Source organism: Schistocerca piceifrons, chromosome 4, assembly GCF_021461385.2.
Source record: "Schistocerca piceifrons isolate TAMUIC-IGC-003096 chromosome 4, iqSchPice1.1, whole genome shotgun sequence".
Lineage (NCBI taxonomy): Eukaryota > Metazoa > Arthropoda > Insecta > Orthoptera > Acrididae > Schistocerca > Schistocerca piceifrons.
In genome coordinates this window covers 752,260,553-752,277,778 of record NC_060141.1, presented here as the reverse complement: position 1 = coordinate 752,277,778, position 17,226 = coordinate 752,260,553, and the positions used below count along the sequence as shown (strand labels likewise).

The following is a 17,226-nucleotide window of genomic DNA, read 5'->3' as shown; positions in this document are numbered from 1 at the left end:
ATCATTGACACTTTTATGTAAAGAGTTTTAAATTGCAATGATGTTTGTGACCATTTATTTTATATAACTGAACAATTTTTAAACATGATTGTAATTATAACAATGTATACCTACTTATTTTATAGTTGTCAATGTATCAAATATTTTACTATATTGCAAATTGTACTTCTCTATATCTTTAATTATGATGGTGTAAGTCACGTTTTGACATGCACACTGGGAAGTTGTCTCTTCACGCAATATAATGTAAACACTGTCATCTTCTGCCCACTTCAAAGACAATGTAACCACCTTGTATAATAAAGAGTCACACTACCTGTTCCCATGACATACCATAGATCACTTGGTGCAAACTGGGATGCCTATATGGTGGTCTTTGACAATCGTTTCACTTATGTTTATATCAGTAGCTGCTTAGACACCGTGTAGCAATGTTGGAAACATCTGATATGGTCATCTGTTTCACTCCACAACCACATCAAGTGAAGAAGTCATGCTACTTGCCAGTAAATTAGCCTGTTACAAAAATGTTCTCACATTTACTTTTGACGAAATTGGTTAATATAACCAAAGATACATACGTTGACAATGACTTGTGTTCTACTCAAGTCTAATGATTTTTTATATGTAAGTGATAGAACAAATAATACAGCCCATACATTAATTTAACTGCTTGCCTTGAATTTTTCAGATACTTATGCTTTTATTGTGCTTAAATCCGCTGCAGTTGTAACACTTGATAATGGCCTATGGCTGAAATCTAGAGTAAGAAGTACAGCCTACTGTAGAATCAGATGACATTTATACCTTTCAAAAATAAACACCAAAGTTTCCTCAAGTAACACCACTTCACTGATACTCATGCCACAGATTTGCTTTTAAAATCAGCATCACCCTGCAGTTATAGGCTCCCTCTCCATCAAAGGCTTGTTGCCACAGAACAGTCCATAGTGAAATCCTAGGTTGTGAAAAACTGTGAAAAATGGTGTGCACTTGCCTTGAAAAAGACCCGATTTCTCATGGGTGGCCAGAAACTTTTTGAGTCCAGAATGAGATTTTCACTCTGCAGCGGAGTGTGCACTGATATGAAACTTCCTGGCAGATTAAAACTGTGTGCCAGACCGAGACTCAAACTCGAGACCTTTGCCTTTCACGGGCAAGTGCTCTACCAACTGAGCTACCCTAGCACGACTCACGTCCCGTCCTCACAGCTTTACTTCTGCCAGTACCTCAAATTCTACATCAAGGCTGAGCAAATACCATTTCACGAGCACAGGCGCTTGCATATGCCCGCAAGGCCTGCCCGTAGCTCTCCCCCCCCCCCTGCCAGCGAGCAGTACCCCCATCATCTACTCACCTAGCAATGCAGGTCACTGCACTGCGTGGAGTCCTCAGTCTATTTACTTCCAGTCATTTCTATTGTCTGTGTAGACATCGCATTGGGTGTCTGTGATAAAATAGAACTTGTGGGTGGAAAATGGCTGAAGAGGAGTTAAAATCATTGAAACAAAATTCCTTTGAACCCTTAAAAAACGAATCTTAGTGTTTCATTTGCTATGCAACATTGTCTTCACGGAAGAATACAATTTGAAGCGACATCATCAGCTGCTTCACAATAAGGATATAGTTGGTTTGAATAATGAAGAAAGAAAAGCAAAACTTATTGAACTGAAGCAGAAAAAGGAGAAAGATGTACATAGAACTGAAGCAGAAAAAGGAGAAAGACGTACGTATACACGTATATAATTATGACATTGATTCTATTATTACTGTTATTAATAATATGCTATGTGCATTTTCTGTCACTTTCACCTTCACCTGTATGTATTTACAGGCCGAAAACCTCATCATCCACAATGCTGCAGCGATGACAGTAAGCTATTGTGCAGCTCTTAAAATAGCGGAAACAGCACAGCCCTTCGGCGACGGAGAATTTGTGAAAGACTGTTTTGTTGCTGCCGCAACAATTTTGTATCCGTCAAATCTTCCTGTTTTTTGAAATCGTTCCTCTCTCATAGAGAACAGTTTGCAGGTGCATTGAAGAAATGGCACATGATGGGATAGTTCAATTGAGAAACAGGATCAAAGATTTGGTTTTCTTTTCATTAGTGTTGGACAAAAGCACTGATGTATGTGATGTTGCTCAACTAGAAGTCTTTTTGCGGGGAGTTGATGCTCAGTTTAATGTGATTGACGAACTCCTCAATTTAGTGCCAATGCATTACACAACAACGGCTGACGACATATTTTCATGCGTAGAACATACAACAGAGAAATACGAGCTATGTTGGGTAATATTATAGCAGTGAAGTGTTGCAGTTTAGATGGAGGGCAGGAGAGAAGGTGCGCACCTTCTCTCCTGCCCTCCATCTAAACTGCAACACTTCACTGTCTGCCACTCCCACCATACTATCCCTCCCCCTCCCTGCCTCGGCCTCCTCCTTACCCCCACCCAGTCGCTACTCCCATCATGCACTGGTGCTGCTGCTTTCAGTGGGGTTTCAGCTCTCTGAGACTGCAGAAGTGTATGCAAGTTGTGTGTGTGTGTGTGTGTGTGTGTGTGTACTGCGGACAAAGGCCTTAATGGCCGAAAGCTATAATTGTGTGAATCTTTTTGTTGTGCCTATCGCGACTCAGCATCTCCGCTATATGGTGAGTAGCAACTTACCTTCTCTGGTATTGTTACATTCCATTCTGGATTTTCCATTGTTTAATACTGGGAAATGAGAAAGATCTGGTTGGAAAGAAGGCTGTACAGGGTCAGTGAGTGTGTACAGGGACAACAGTAGTCATTATTGTTGTTTCACTAAATATGTCAGTAAATGTCTACCGAAGGTGGAGATGTTATTCAGTTCTCTGATATAATGTGAGAGGTTATTCCACAGTGGGGTTCCAGCAACTGAAAAGGACTTCAAGAAAGTGTCTGAACGATGGAGTGACACTGAAAGAATTTTGTTCTGATGAGGAGAGGTGTTTCTGCCTTGTTGTTCACACAAGAGCGTTAAGGTTGAGAAGGGATGAAGGGGGCAGTGTACATTGATAAGAGATTCGAAAAGACAGAGAGTATGGAAATCTCTGTGTTCGTCAGCCAGGAGAGCTGTGCATATGATGGTGAAATATGATCAAAGAGTCAAACACCACAGATATATCAAATACAGGTATTCATAACTATTTCCAAGCACTGTGAGTTTACCTGAGAAAGACTTTGCAGGATAACATTGCTGTAAATCAATATTTGGAAGTATAGGTGTTCATACATGTGTCTTTTCAGGTCCAGAGGTAAGAGCTTTTTATTTTTGTACGGCATGGAGAGATTCTGATGCCTTCTTGTGCATCGCAGTTATGTGCTCAGCCCAATTTAGATTTTCATCTATTATTACTCATAGACTCTTTTCTGAGGGAGAGAAGTTGATATCTGTCCCATTTAGGATTAAAGATGGTAGCATTCCCATTTCAGGCTAATGAACCTAGAATTTTATATCTGGCAATAATGCCGAAGCAAGATAGTTTCCAACATAATGAGTAAAATGTTATGCTACAACTGTTGTCAAGATGGTAACTGTATATTCTCATACGTACACCCACACCCTGTATGCCACTGTGAATTGCGTGGCAGAGGGTACTTCCCTCTATACTTTCTATTAAGGCTTCTTCCCATTCCATTTGCACATGGTACATGGAAAGAATGATTATTTATATGCCTCTGTACACCACGTACTTTGTTTCATTCTGTCTTTGTGTCCCTATGCGCAATACAAAGGGACTGCAGTGTGTTTGTAAATTTGTCATTCAATGCTGGTTCTTAACCTTTATTCATTAATGAGACTTTGCTCATAACCTAATGGTTACTGTAACCATTTCATTTGTTAGTTGTCGTATACAAAGGTAAGAGTGAGGCAGCACCACTAGTACCCCTACAGTCCCGATGACATTTTATCTCTCAGGACGAGTAGTGCTTCAAAATCTCAAATATTTCTTGATATTTGTCAGTCCACTCATATTTTTCCTTAGGATGCAACCTACTGCAACAAACTACATTTACACCGTATGTACTGATCTTGCAGTAAAGACAGATTTTCTCTAGCACCTGAGTTAGATGATAAGGCTATGTATGTGCTGATGTACACGTTATACAGGTGACCGAATGTGACACTAATGCATCAAGCACTGGTCTCAATAAGTCTTCTGGAGAGTTCATTGTACTGATTTGAGTCTTTATTCTTCAATGATGTAATAACTGATTCATTTTCCTCTTTGTTTGTTTCCCGTGTCTGCATATGGCATTAAATACTTTCATAACTAAGGTGAATGAGAAAGTGCTTCATTATCCACAGAAGAAATGTATCATACACCATTTGCCCCTGACAAAACTTTTACAAGTTACCACACATTTTCAATGTTTTCGAGCATTATAAGTGGTGTGCACATAAGAAGGCAGTCACATGACGCATTCTGCGCAGAGAGAGATGGATAGTACTATGCAACATTATGAGTGTGTCCTATGTCTTTGACTCTTGCCTCACATTCCAGCCACTGCCTATGCTGGCAACGGGGAACGCTGGGGTAAGCATTAAATCAGACCACTATTTCTGCTTCTAACTCTCCCTACTGAAATTTATATGCTTGAAAAACTACCTATGTTACTTCTTAACATTATATTTGTCATGTTTGCCTTATGCCACCCATAATTAACACTACAGTGGTGAAGTAACCTCATCGTACACCTAAACTAATGTTAAAGTAATGCTTAATGTCCTACACACAATTGTAGCTTTTGGCCATTAAGGCCTTTGTCAGCAGTAGACGCACATACACACACGCACACACACACACAGTGAATGCTACAGGCTGAAGTGGCTACTGGTTGGAGTATCATGTGGTACACTACTACTTGACACTGTGTATCAACCACCATCTGCCATCTTATGCACATACTACTGTAATATGCTATGTTAGGCTGGCTGATGAAATTTTTTAACACTTTCCAGTACTATCTGTAATGAAATTCTGTAACTAGTCTATCACCGTCCATTCTTTCATACAGCTCCTACTCCCACCTAAACGATGTTCTAATGCCATCAGTTAACTCAAATTGGTCGCTTTTTGGCACTGCAATTACAATAGCTATTTTCAGTTAAAAAATTGCAATCAAACAAACTGATAAACTTTTATATTATATTTGTCATTCATGTACCATATACAGTGTGTAAACAGTGGTGTAATAGCCCAGCCAATGAAGACCAAACAAGGTCAAATAATGGAAATAATTCATGTAGTTGCAAACTTTTGTACAATGGTAGGAGGGAGTGCCATGAACAACACACTAAAAATCCTGAACAATAGAGTGTCAGTGTGGGAGTGGAGGTGCATTCAAAAGTCATTTTTGTACATTTTTCCTGAATAACACAAAAACAGTGGCATCTAGTGATAATGTAACCCAGTGCAAAATTAAACTACACTGAATTCCTAATAAAGATCCTATTCACTCTTTTCTCTAGGACCAGTACTTGCACGTAGAGAGCAAGAGAATACTGAAATTTCATGCAACACACTTGAGCTGCAGCTTAGATGATTTTTGAAGATCAATTTGTGGTACTTTCTTGTCTTTATGGAACACAAGTGTCCTCTGCCAACTTCCTCCACACTATCATTGTATGTTGTAAATAATTATCATTTATACCCTGTATGTGGACTTTTTGTACAGTGTGTCTTGGGGATCATAAGCAGATACATACATCTACCTTGGAATATTTCACAGGATTAACTTATATTGGGGTTTTAATGGCATAGCCCATAGTCCAACTTTTATGGCTTTGGTACCATGTTTTCTTGTTACAGGAATTTGTATCACTGATGAGCGGTTTTGGAATTCTAGTTTGCCAGCACTGCCCTCTTCAATGCCTGCCGGCATTTCTTCCATCCTGTAACCCAGTGCTGTTTTCCTTTGTTATTATTTTCTAATGCATTACTATATTCATGTCCGTCCTTCTTTCTCTTCCTTCCTGTGTTTCTCTTGTCGCTTTACAAACCATTGTGCATGCTCTACTTATGAGCACACAACACATGTTTCAGCCACGCACACCACACGGCTACATGGCCATGCTGATTGTTGGTGCAGCATCTCATGTCCCACATTACTTCCACCGATATAATTAATCCTGTACCTTCAAATCAATCACTCTACCAGTATCACTCTCGAGTATTTTCGTGTGTTATTTCCCGTACCTTTCCTGTGCCACATGAACTCGTATCGCATCCTACCAACCCCTCCCCACCCCAAATCCTTCTCCTCTCTCTTCCAGGTTGCACTAGTTAACTTCACCTAATCTAGTAACATCTGCTGTCCCCCTTCTTCATACACATCCACCTGAGGACTTGCAACCCAAGTTACAACCATTTTATACATTCTTCTTTTGTTCTCATTGTGTCTTCAGCCCAATTTCATTTGTTTTTCACCTTTCACTATCAGCCTATTCCCTCAAATTTCATCTTATTTCCCCTTACTTCATCCATTTCATCCTTTTCATGATTTTTTTAAATGAATTTTTGCAAATTTTTTCAGATGTAATTCTACACCATTGACATATTTTTATGTATTTCCATCTCTACCACCATGGATCCTAGTTTCTTCTATCTGCGTCAATACAGAAAACTTTCCTTATCCCTAGCCAGAATGCAGTCCCACATACTTTCCTGCATTGTTGCTTGGCTCATGGTATCCTCCCAAATGGCCTTACCATCAAATTACCCATCACTGGCTGCTACCCTTCCTTCCACAATGACTTCCATCTGTTCAGATTCTGTCAATTCTTAACCCTCGCCAATATAGTCCTGCAAAACCCATATCAATCTGGACCAAATGTCTTTGCAACATTTTCTCTCCAACTGCAAAATTCTCCTGCTACGCAATTCCAAATTCCTGGATCACATAACACATACTGAAACTCTTGTCCTCCAGCCTCCAGGAACTAGACAATCATGCACAATGTCACCTCAAAAAACTCTCCAACTTGTTCACTTCCTACTCATACCTTGGACTACCACTATCCACCACCTCTACAACAGCCTCCAAACTGCCCCTACCATAGCTGACAAACCCTGTCTTGCAAACCTACTACATTTACCCCACCCTCAAAAACTCCCTCCCACCACCATTCAGTATCCACAACCTTAACAGACCTGAAACACAGTCATGAACCTTTCCTCCAAAAGCCTTAGCCCCGCAGAAGTATCAGTCTTTTCCAAAAGCCTTACTTTTTGCCCCACTCCAAAATTCAATCATGCAGGACTTGGTGAAGACCTCTTCTTCTCACAGTCCCTACAGTGGAAACACTTTTTTGACCCCAACCCTACCAATCACACTCAACCGTAACCCAATGTTGAACCTCGCCTTACTCAGTTTGCTCCTCCAGCAAACCATGATCCACCTACCTCCACTGCCCCCGAATCCTGCCCACTAATTTTCCACAATTTTTAACCTTGAACCTTGTCTCACCATCATTCCCCAAATCCCTCAACATGCAAACTAACCTTACATCCACAGAAAGAACCACAATCCACCACTTAAAAACTGATCTTGACCTTATAATCCTACCTGTTGATAACAGCTCCACCACTGCTGTATTAAACTACAATGATTTTCTGGCCGAAGGACTCCACCAGCTGTCAGATTCATCCACCCATACACCCTGCCACAGTGACCCCATCCCCGAAATCCAACAGGATCACCTGTCTTTCCTCAAATCCTTAGGTCCATCCTAGAACCTCTTCCCAAAGTTCATCTCTCTCCTCACCCCTACCACTCCCTGCACTCCTACCCCCAGCATGCTTCGTAAAAAACCTAATCACCCATGATGATCTCTGCTCTCATAGACCAACACCTTCAGCCTATTACCAGTAACCTACCCTCCTATATGAAAGATACCAACCATTTCCTCCACCGACTCTCCACAGTTCCTGTTCCCTTACCACATGGTGTCCCACTCATCACTATTGATGCCAACTCCCTTTACACTAACATCCCTAATGCCCATGGCCTTACCACTATTGAACACTACACTTCCCAACATTTGACAGATTCCAAACCAACAACCTCCTTCCAAGTCACCATGAGCAACTACATCCTCACCCACAATTACTTCTCCTTTGAAGGCATACCTACAAACAAATCCGGTGTACAGCTGTGGGCACCCGCATGGCACCATCCTATGCCAACCTATTCATGGGCTATCTAAAAGAATCCTTCCTCAACCCCTCACCTGGTTCAGATTTATTGATGACATCTTCGTGATCTGGATCGAGGGTAAAGGCACCCTTTCCACATTCCTCCAGAACCTCAACACCTTCTCCTCCATTCACTTCACCTGGTCCTACTCAATCCAACAAGCCATCTTCCTTAATGTTGACCTCCATGTTAAAGATTTCTACATCAGTGCCTCTGTCCATATCAAACCTAGCAACCACTAGCAATACCTCCACTTCGAAAACTTCTGCCCATTCCATACCAAGAAGTCCCTTCTATACAGCCTAACCACCCATGCCCAACAGATCTCCCATGCCTTACCTTTCCAGTCACCCACCAACTCCCGAAGTCCTGCCGTCCAGCCACTGAGGAGGACTCCCCTCATGACTCAGTACCACCCAGGCTCCCCTTGTGAGCTACCTTTCGTCATGTCCTAAAATGAGAAATGCCCTACCCATTATCCTCTCCCCCCCCTCCCTCCCCGCACTGGTATTCCGCCATCCAATATCCTCATCCATCCCTACACAACCCCTGCTTCCAAACCCTTCCCTCATGGCTCATATCCCTGTAATAGACCTACATCCAAGACCCGTCCCCTTCTTCCCACCACCATCTACTCCAGTCTAGTTGCAAACATCATCTATCCCATCAAAGGCTTTGATCTACAAGCTAAGCTGCAGCCACAGTGCTGCGTTCTACGTGGGCTTTACAACCAATTAGCTGTCTGTCCACACGAATGGCCACTGACAAACTATAGCCAAGAAACAACTGGACCACCCCATTGCTTAGCATGCCGCCCAACACGACATTCCTCATTTCAGTGACTGCTTTAGAATCTGCGCCATCAGGATCCTTACCAACAACATCAGCTTTCCTGAATTGCACAGGTGGGGACTCTCCCTATGATACATTCTACATTCCTGTAAGCCTCCTGGCCTCAACCTTCATTAGTTATTGTCCTTACCCATCTAGCCTTTTCCCTGTATTCATTCTAGCAATACACATCCCTCTATTCCACCAACACACCCTTTGTCTTTTTAATTATCTCCTTTTCCGCTACTCCCCTCCTCCCTCTCACACTCTCCCTCTAACCTCCTGACTGCACCTAGCTGCACTACCCTCTCCCCATCTTGTTTACTGTCCCCTGCCCCTACACTGCTATTCCTCCCCCTTCTCCTCTCAGTCTCCTACCCACCCCCATCACCTGGTTGCCCCTCCTACCATGCTGCTACACGCAGTCTGGCTTCAGCTGCCAGAGACTTTGGTCATGTGTGGGAGTTGCACTTGCATGAGTGTGTGCGTGTATGTTGTCTAATTTCAACAAATGCCTTGTTGGCCGAAAGCTCACTTTCCAACTTTCTTTGTTGTGCCTATCTCCGACTCAGCATCTCGGCTATATGGCAAGTAGCAACTATTCTTTCATAATATTGTAATACAATGAATTATTCTTTGCATGCTATGCCTATCAACATAGCAGAAATAAATCTTAATAAATTGTATAATAAAATGTACTAACTATCACAAATGATGTAAGGATCTGCAGAGTACAGATTCAAGATTCAAAATGTATGACATCTCTAGACAGTGTGCAATGATAGCACTTGTCAAGTTACACACAAGGTACTATTTGCAAAATTCACTAGTGGATAGGACTAAAATGTTCCACTTGATTTGAGGTCGTAAGTTTCATCAATTTCTGTGCTATGTTGTTAGTTTGCCCTGGAATAAAGTTCCTAGAAAGGAGTTAGTTACATTACATTAGGTACATTAAAATAAATCAACATTCTAAGCATATAATTCAGACCTCTAAACATCTAGTATGCATTGTGCATTAGTCAAAACCTCTTACCTTAGCCTTTTTCCGAATATGTTTTAATAGAGGAAGAACATGGTGTGGGCCAGGGTGAGCCAGTGCACCATGAGAAAATCGTTTGAGAGGTGGTCTGTGAAAGTTCCGGAGACGCATTGGACCCATGTGTGTTTGCACGAATGGAACACGCAGCTCCACAACTGGTGTTGAATGCTGAATCAAGTTTCCACCACTGACTTTAAGACGCAGAGATGATTCTGAAGACCGAGGCATATAGTATCTGGAAAAAAAAGGCAACTCCATAAATGGGAACACTAATATGTATTTGGTTACATTATACGTCTAAACTTAAAGCTAGTAAAAAAGCATGTTGTGGGTGGTTTCATAATGCATGTGCAATATATGGAATTTGTTTCTCAGTACTGTAAGAAATGCTATCAGTTACTCCTATCAAACTCAAAATCCTAGAAACAAGTGTGCAAAAGCATTTTTTCCAGAATCTGATGTCATATCTGTCTGGAAGTAATCACTCAAAAATATGCCACAGGTAATTACAGCCTAATGTCTTTACTTTTGGACAAAATAATAGAAATACAATCATAAACATTATATTTTAAGTTTTGTCATGTGGAATGCAGCATCTATATTTTATAAACTTAACAATGAGAAAACATTTTTTTTTTTAAACAAGTGTTGAAACAGCAATAATACAAAAAAGCTTAATGAAGCTCATTTTAATTATGGTTACCATAAGAAATCAAGCTCTAACAGACAAACATTTACAGAATGGAGAGGATGATTTGTAACTTGCTTACACCTATCTTAGCCTTCTCCTGTCCTCCTCACACATCTTCTAATCACACTACAATAGCAAGAATAGGTGCAGATTAGCTACTGTCATATCTCTCTATCCCCCAAATAGGCGAGTGAATGATTCACAACAAACAGATTAAATCTTTCATAACAAAATTTTCATGGCACCAGACAGTGAATATAATGCAGTGATTGTTCAACAATTACAAAGTTCAATTTGGAAAAGGATATGGTAGATTCATTGAACCAAGTTAGGCACAGTTCATGTCACATTCACAATATAAAGCCTTACATCCTTTTGAAATAAAGAGTGCAGAAATATCAAATTTACTGACTCAGTATCCATGAAAATTACAACACAAATTACTCCACAATTCATGCTGCACATACCACTGTGTCATTCAACACTAGTATGTAGGAACAGGCTGTTAGTAGAATGCTCTCCCATCTGTTTGAAACCAGACTTTACTGTCACGGTGATGCTTCTGTCAGTCCTGATGGTCGATCAAAATTGGTTGTTGATCAAAAACACATTGATGTTATGCGCAACATGACTTAAGAGAGTCATCATGTGACTTATCATGAGATAAAGGTCTTCTTGGGCACACCAACGACTGCAGCACATTAGATTTTTGCAGGAATACTTAGCTGCGAAAAACATTCGTACTTGACGAATTCACACAGCATGACTGTGACTCAAAACAGGCTTGTGTCAACTGGTGTGTCTAAATCATACAAAAATCTGACCAAAGTAAATTGAAAACCAGGATACAACACAGTAACAGGAGAAGAAACTTAGGCAAACATTGCTGACAACTAAAATCGCAAGCCTCAGAGGGTAGCATGCAACAAAACAACAAACAGCATGAAGTGTACTACATTTTTGGGTAAAAAAAAATGGGTTATCATTTCAGCCCAATTACACAAAATGTGTAAGTAATGTCATCTACATACTGTATATAAGGAATGATTACACTGCGTGTTTTTCATTCACAAATTAATCACATTTGAATGCTATGTGTATGTGAGCTAGGGAGCTTGGAACTATTTTTTTAAAAGGGGATTCAGTTCACGGTGAATGGTATACAACAATCAGTTTGCCTGACATCATCAGGAAAATCAGGAATAAGAATTGAAAACACTGCACCACTCTTTATCACGACAATGTCACCTGATGCAAAGCACATATCTGATTATTTACAATGGAGGAAAAGACAGACTGCTACTTACTGTAAAGAAGACATCTCAAGGTGCAGACAGGCACAATTAAAAGACACTCACACACAGGTTTCATCCACAGCCAACAGCCTCCATGAGTAAAAACACACACACACACACACACACACACACACACACACACACACACACACACACACACAAAAAAAAAAGCAAGCCCCATCGTGCACACAAATCCACCAACTCCAGCATCTCGGGCATTCTGGCCCAAGATGCTGGAGTTGGTGGTTTTGTGTGTGTGTGTGTGTGTGTGTGTGTGTGTGTGTGTGTGTGTGTGTGTGCCTCTCTTTCACTGATGAAGGTTGTGGCTGAAAGCACTATGTGAGTGTCTTATAACTGAGCCCGTCTGCAACTTGACGTATCTTCTTCATGATAAGTTAGCAATCTGTCTTTTCCTACATTGTTAATATTCCTACCCGGAGTTTCCATTGTTCGGTATCTAATTATCTGACAGAGAAAAACATCAAATTAATGTCTCACTGCATGTGTTCACCTGATTTTATCACCTAATGAATTCTATTTGTTCCCGTCTGTCAACCAAAAAATGCATGGCCACCTCAAGAAGCTGTGTTGAATTCTCTCAAAACCATGCTCCTGAGGTATCAACATCAAAGTAGAAAAAAATGTTTCCAGAATTGGACTCTTACTTTCTCTCACCTTGGAGATGGAGCAAAAGCTCAGATTGTATAAACATGGTGAAGTGAAATGGCCATGTGCATGTCAAAGAAACCACAGAAACCCTAAATCTGAATTTCAGTTGTCCCAAATGTCAGACCAGGGTCTTAATCATTGTGCTACCTCACTTGGTGAAAACAATGAAATATACATAACAGTACTCAGAATGGGGGCACTATGACTTCTTGATTAATATAATGAAATATTCAGGAAGGAGTAGAGGATTTCAATGCCTTCTGTGTAGTTTTAATTATGGGGAGACAGCACTGAATATTTGCTTAAACCTAAAACATTGTTACCAATTTTAACAACATTTGATATTGCTTTTCTTATGTGGTTTCAAACACAAGTATAAAATCTATTTCCTGCTACATACCTGTCATTGGAAACATTAAAAGGATCCCTGTCTGGTGACTTTGGTGGTGGAGGTGGTGCATCTTCTTCCATGACGTTGATTACACCGGCCTTCCCAAGAAGGATCTTTGATTTCTTTACGTGAGGATGAGGAATTTTTACTTTTGCTGGAGTCACTGAATCAAGTCTCTGTTTTGCTGGATCTATGTCATCAGGTATTCCCAATATGATGTTTTCATCATTTGGATCAAGTGTCAGAATCTTTGGCTTAGGTATGTGAGACATATTTTCAGAATCCCAAATAACTTCATCTTCCCAAGCTCCATACACAAGCTCCTCATTTTCGACTGGAAAAATTGAATACCAAGTATCATCTGTATTATCATCACCTCTCTGCTGATGTTTACTCACCAACCTGAAAAATGAGTAAAATCATAAACATAGAAACAAGTAAAACAAAATGGGCACTTTTTTGGAGAATAAATGTAGTACAGAAGCCAATCTACAGGACATACCTAACAAATTTTAAAGGCATTGTGCCACAGTTCCAGAACATACATTACATTTTTTACTAATTCCTATTTTGTACATCCAGAATTGTGGCTATAATTCTGTCAAAGGCCACCTTCATTAAAACAAATGAACTTTATTCTAACAAAAAAAACTCCCTTTGAATACACTGTACTGCTATTTTCCAGAATATTTTTTATCACAAAACTGTGTCTGGCGCATACTACTCTCTTCACATTTTGTTCAGCTCAACATAACATTCCTAGCGGAGGCTCAGGAAGTTTATTCACAGAAAATAGTCAGTGTATGAGTGGCATGGGACCAGTAACATTACATTACACCAAAATCTTGTTCACAGTGTACATATATTTGATATGGGTATAGTGTATGAGGTACTAGTATTCTTTTTATGCATTATTTTTTAACTGTGAGTTTATCCTTTACCTTTTTTTCCTGATCATGATTTGAAAGTCACACACTAACTACAATTTTAGTTTACAAATGAAACAATCCCATAACAACACTAAAATATATATCTGAGTGTGTCTTACATACATGCAGTGTAGATAATGGACTGATTGATTGACTGACTGACTGACTGACGCCACTGAATGGAATGGGCTTGAATGGGCCATGAAAACACACTGCACAAGCACCAAGGAACATGACAATGGTACACATTTGCACATGATTTCTTGAAAGGGGAAAGAAGGATCAGATATCAGTACACCAATACCAATACCCATAAGTGACTTCCTAGAATACATATGTTTGGATACAGAAGAGTTAGGGTGGAAGAGTGGAAGATAGACATCACAAAATGAAAAAAGGTCAAAATGAGATTGAAAACAAGAAAGCTCAACTGCAAGATGGGGGAAAACTAGGAGGCAGCAATAAATAAACAGAATTAGATGACCAAGAATTTAAAATAAAGCAGAAAGACAGGCTTACAGAAACGACAGGAATCTGAGGGGAAACAACACGAAAGCATAAAGAACAAAGAACCAGTTGTAAGAAAGGATACCATGGCTATGAGAATAAAATTTCAAGTTATTAAAAGAAAATCAGGAAGGGCAAGCTAAAATCAGTGACATCATGTAGGGTGATAAAAAAAGAAGGCATGTGACATTGAAAATACAGTCACCAAAATAAAAAGGAAGTTGAATGAGTAAGACATACATGGAAAGGTAGAAACTGCAGTAGACAAAATCTGTAAGACTAGCATGTATGGATGGAAACCGTACACACACACACACACACACACACACACACACACACACACACACACACACACACACACACTGTAAATATTCAGGGATACAACAGGAATGATCATTTGAAGCAAATAAGTCTAGTAAACATGGGCAGTAAAACATATACATTAGGAGCTATGAGCTTCATCTTGCTGCTGTGAAACACATCTCTTCTACTGAACAAGGGCTCATAGCTCTTAAAGTATACATTTTGGAGCCCAAGTTTACTAGACAATTTCTTCTTGTTTTGGTCCATACTACCTCCTGTCAAATATGGAAAGCAATGAGCTTGCAGTAGGAGATATCTCTTTCACAATATTGAAGGTCAAGAGGTGCTCATAATTCTTAAGAAATGCATTTAAAGTCCATGGTTGCTAGATTTTTTGATTTGGATTACTGTTTCCGTCACATCCCTCAATACTGACTATGCCTCCTGGAACACCCTGTACATATATTCTTTAAATAATGGTGTCAAATTTGAGAATCTTGTTGAATCATGTTCATTAACAAGTGGAACAAAAGGTCTGCCACATAAATAATGTAGTATATTTAAGGGACATAACAACCTACAGACTGAAACCACAAAGACCTATAAAATTTAATAAATGTCATCTAGAAGAAATCTTATACTCACTAGGTGTCTTATGCACTTTTTAAGAACACTCTACTATAGATAACGGCAGACAACAAATGGATTTCTGTTTAGACAACAAATGGATTTCTGTTTAATTATTTGAATGGCAAGTTAGAAGATTGGAAGATTTGTCCACAGAAAAACATAAAAACTAACCTAAATTTGAAATTACGTTCCTAGTGGAGTACTTGTCAGTGAACAGACAGAGTGAAATCCAAAAGATGTGGCCAAGTGGCACTATCTATAGAAGAGATATACTGGGGTGCTAATGAAAGTTCCAGAAAAAGAATGGCAGGAAAACCAATATTTGCACCAGCATCTAAAGGGAGATATGTTAATGGTAATTCTAATAAGAGTCTCTGAGTCACTGGAAACTGAACACAAAATCATGAAGCAGATGGATTAACTAGACTGAGACTGAGAGTCCCATCAAAACTAAAATACAATATGGAGGAGGGCAACGACGTCATTTAGACACAGAGTGTAAGCTCAGACTGGGAAAGAAAGTGATTTCCCTAAACCATGAATACATAAATGTAGATGGCCAAATGGGGACATGAAATACCATCCTCCCACACACATGTCCACTGTGCCAATCATTGCAGGCACCTCACTCATTTACAATACTGAAACAGAGTAATTATCATCATCTGTTGTTCACAAAAGAGACAGTAGTCGTGTGTGTGTGTGTGTGTGTGTGTGTGTGTGTGTGTTTGTCTAATTGGGAAGAAGGCCTTCTGGCAGAAGCTTACATATTTGATAGTCTTTTTGTTGAGCCTATCTGCGACTCAACATCTCTGCTACATTGTAGTAGCAATCCATCCTTTTCGTAATATTGTCATACAGCTGAGATTAGTATTGGATGTATGATAGCAAACCAGATATTCCAATCAGAGAGAGGCTAGTTGTAAAAAGATGAACTGTAACAGAAATTTAAAGGATGCAACATGGGTACCAACGTCTTCAGGTAAATGAGGAATCTAAAAATAGCATTCGTCTAAGTTGGCCAATGTTACCTTAAAAGATGTTACCATCTGGCCTAAAATTTTTATATTACCTTTTAAATATACCCTTGAATGGTTGTTAAGTATAGATAAATTGAATAAAATTACGATACATATGATAGCTACAAAGGGAATGAACGTTCTCAGATAATGGAATGGATATTAGAACATTGTGAAAAAGTCAACACAAGAAAAGTCAAATTTTGGTAAAAAGATACAAGATTTTTTGGGACATATCATAATGTTTATAGGCATCATCAAACTGAATATAAAATAATGATTTTCCAACATGAGGAGCAGCTACAACAGTTCTTAGGATTATGTGGCTTATACTAACTCATTGTAAGCACACAAATTCAATTTGCATGTTGTCTTAAGGAAGAACAACATTTGGAAGCAGAAAAAAGCTGAAATTTGGACTCCAACAGGTCAAACGCAGCATAAAATATGCTGAGATGTTGTCATATACAGACTTGTGAAAGGATTTTTACCTAGGCTGTCACAGTTCAGAATATGGCCTGATGTTTCAGTTACATTAGCTGCATAAAAATGGACAGGAAACACAAGTAAAAAAAAATCACATTTAGCGAACAGAACAGTATCAAAGTAGGAAAGAAAGTACTCAGCTACTGAAAAGAAAATTCTGGCCATGCTTCTGGAGGACAGGAAGACAAGTGTTGTAACTGACCAATGTG

At 39.6% G+C, this 17,226-nt stretch overlaps 1 protein-coding gene across 1 annotated transcript in view; it reads right to left on the bottom strand.

Moving 5' to 3' along the window:
• LOC124794835 (transcription initiation factor TFIID subunit 1) overlaps positions 1–17,226 on the bottom strand; it is a 209,294-nt gene that overhangs the window by 126,226 nt on the left and 65,842 nt on the right. The window contains exons 7-8 of the mRNA XM_047258499.1: positions 13,153–13,545; positions 10,092–10,332 (exon numbers count right to left, since the gene is read on the bottom strand). Of these exons, the coding sequence (XP_047114455.1) occupies positions 10,092–10,332; positions 13,153–13,545 (634 nt within the window). The remainder of the gene's footprint in view (positions 1–10,091; positions 10,333–13,152; positions 13,546–17,226) is intronic.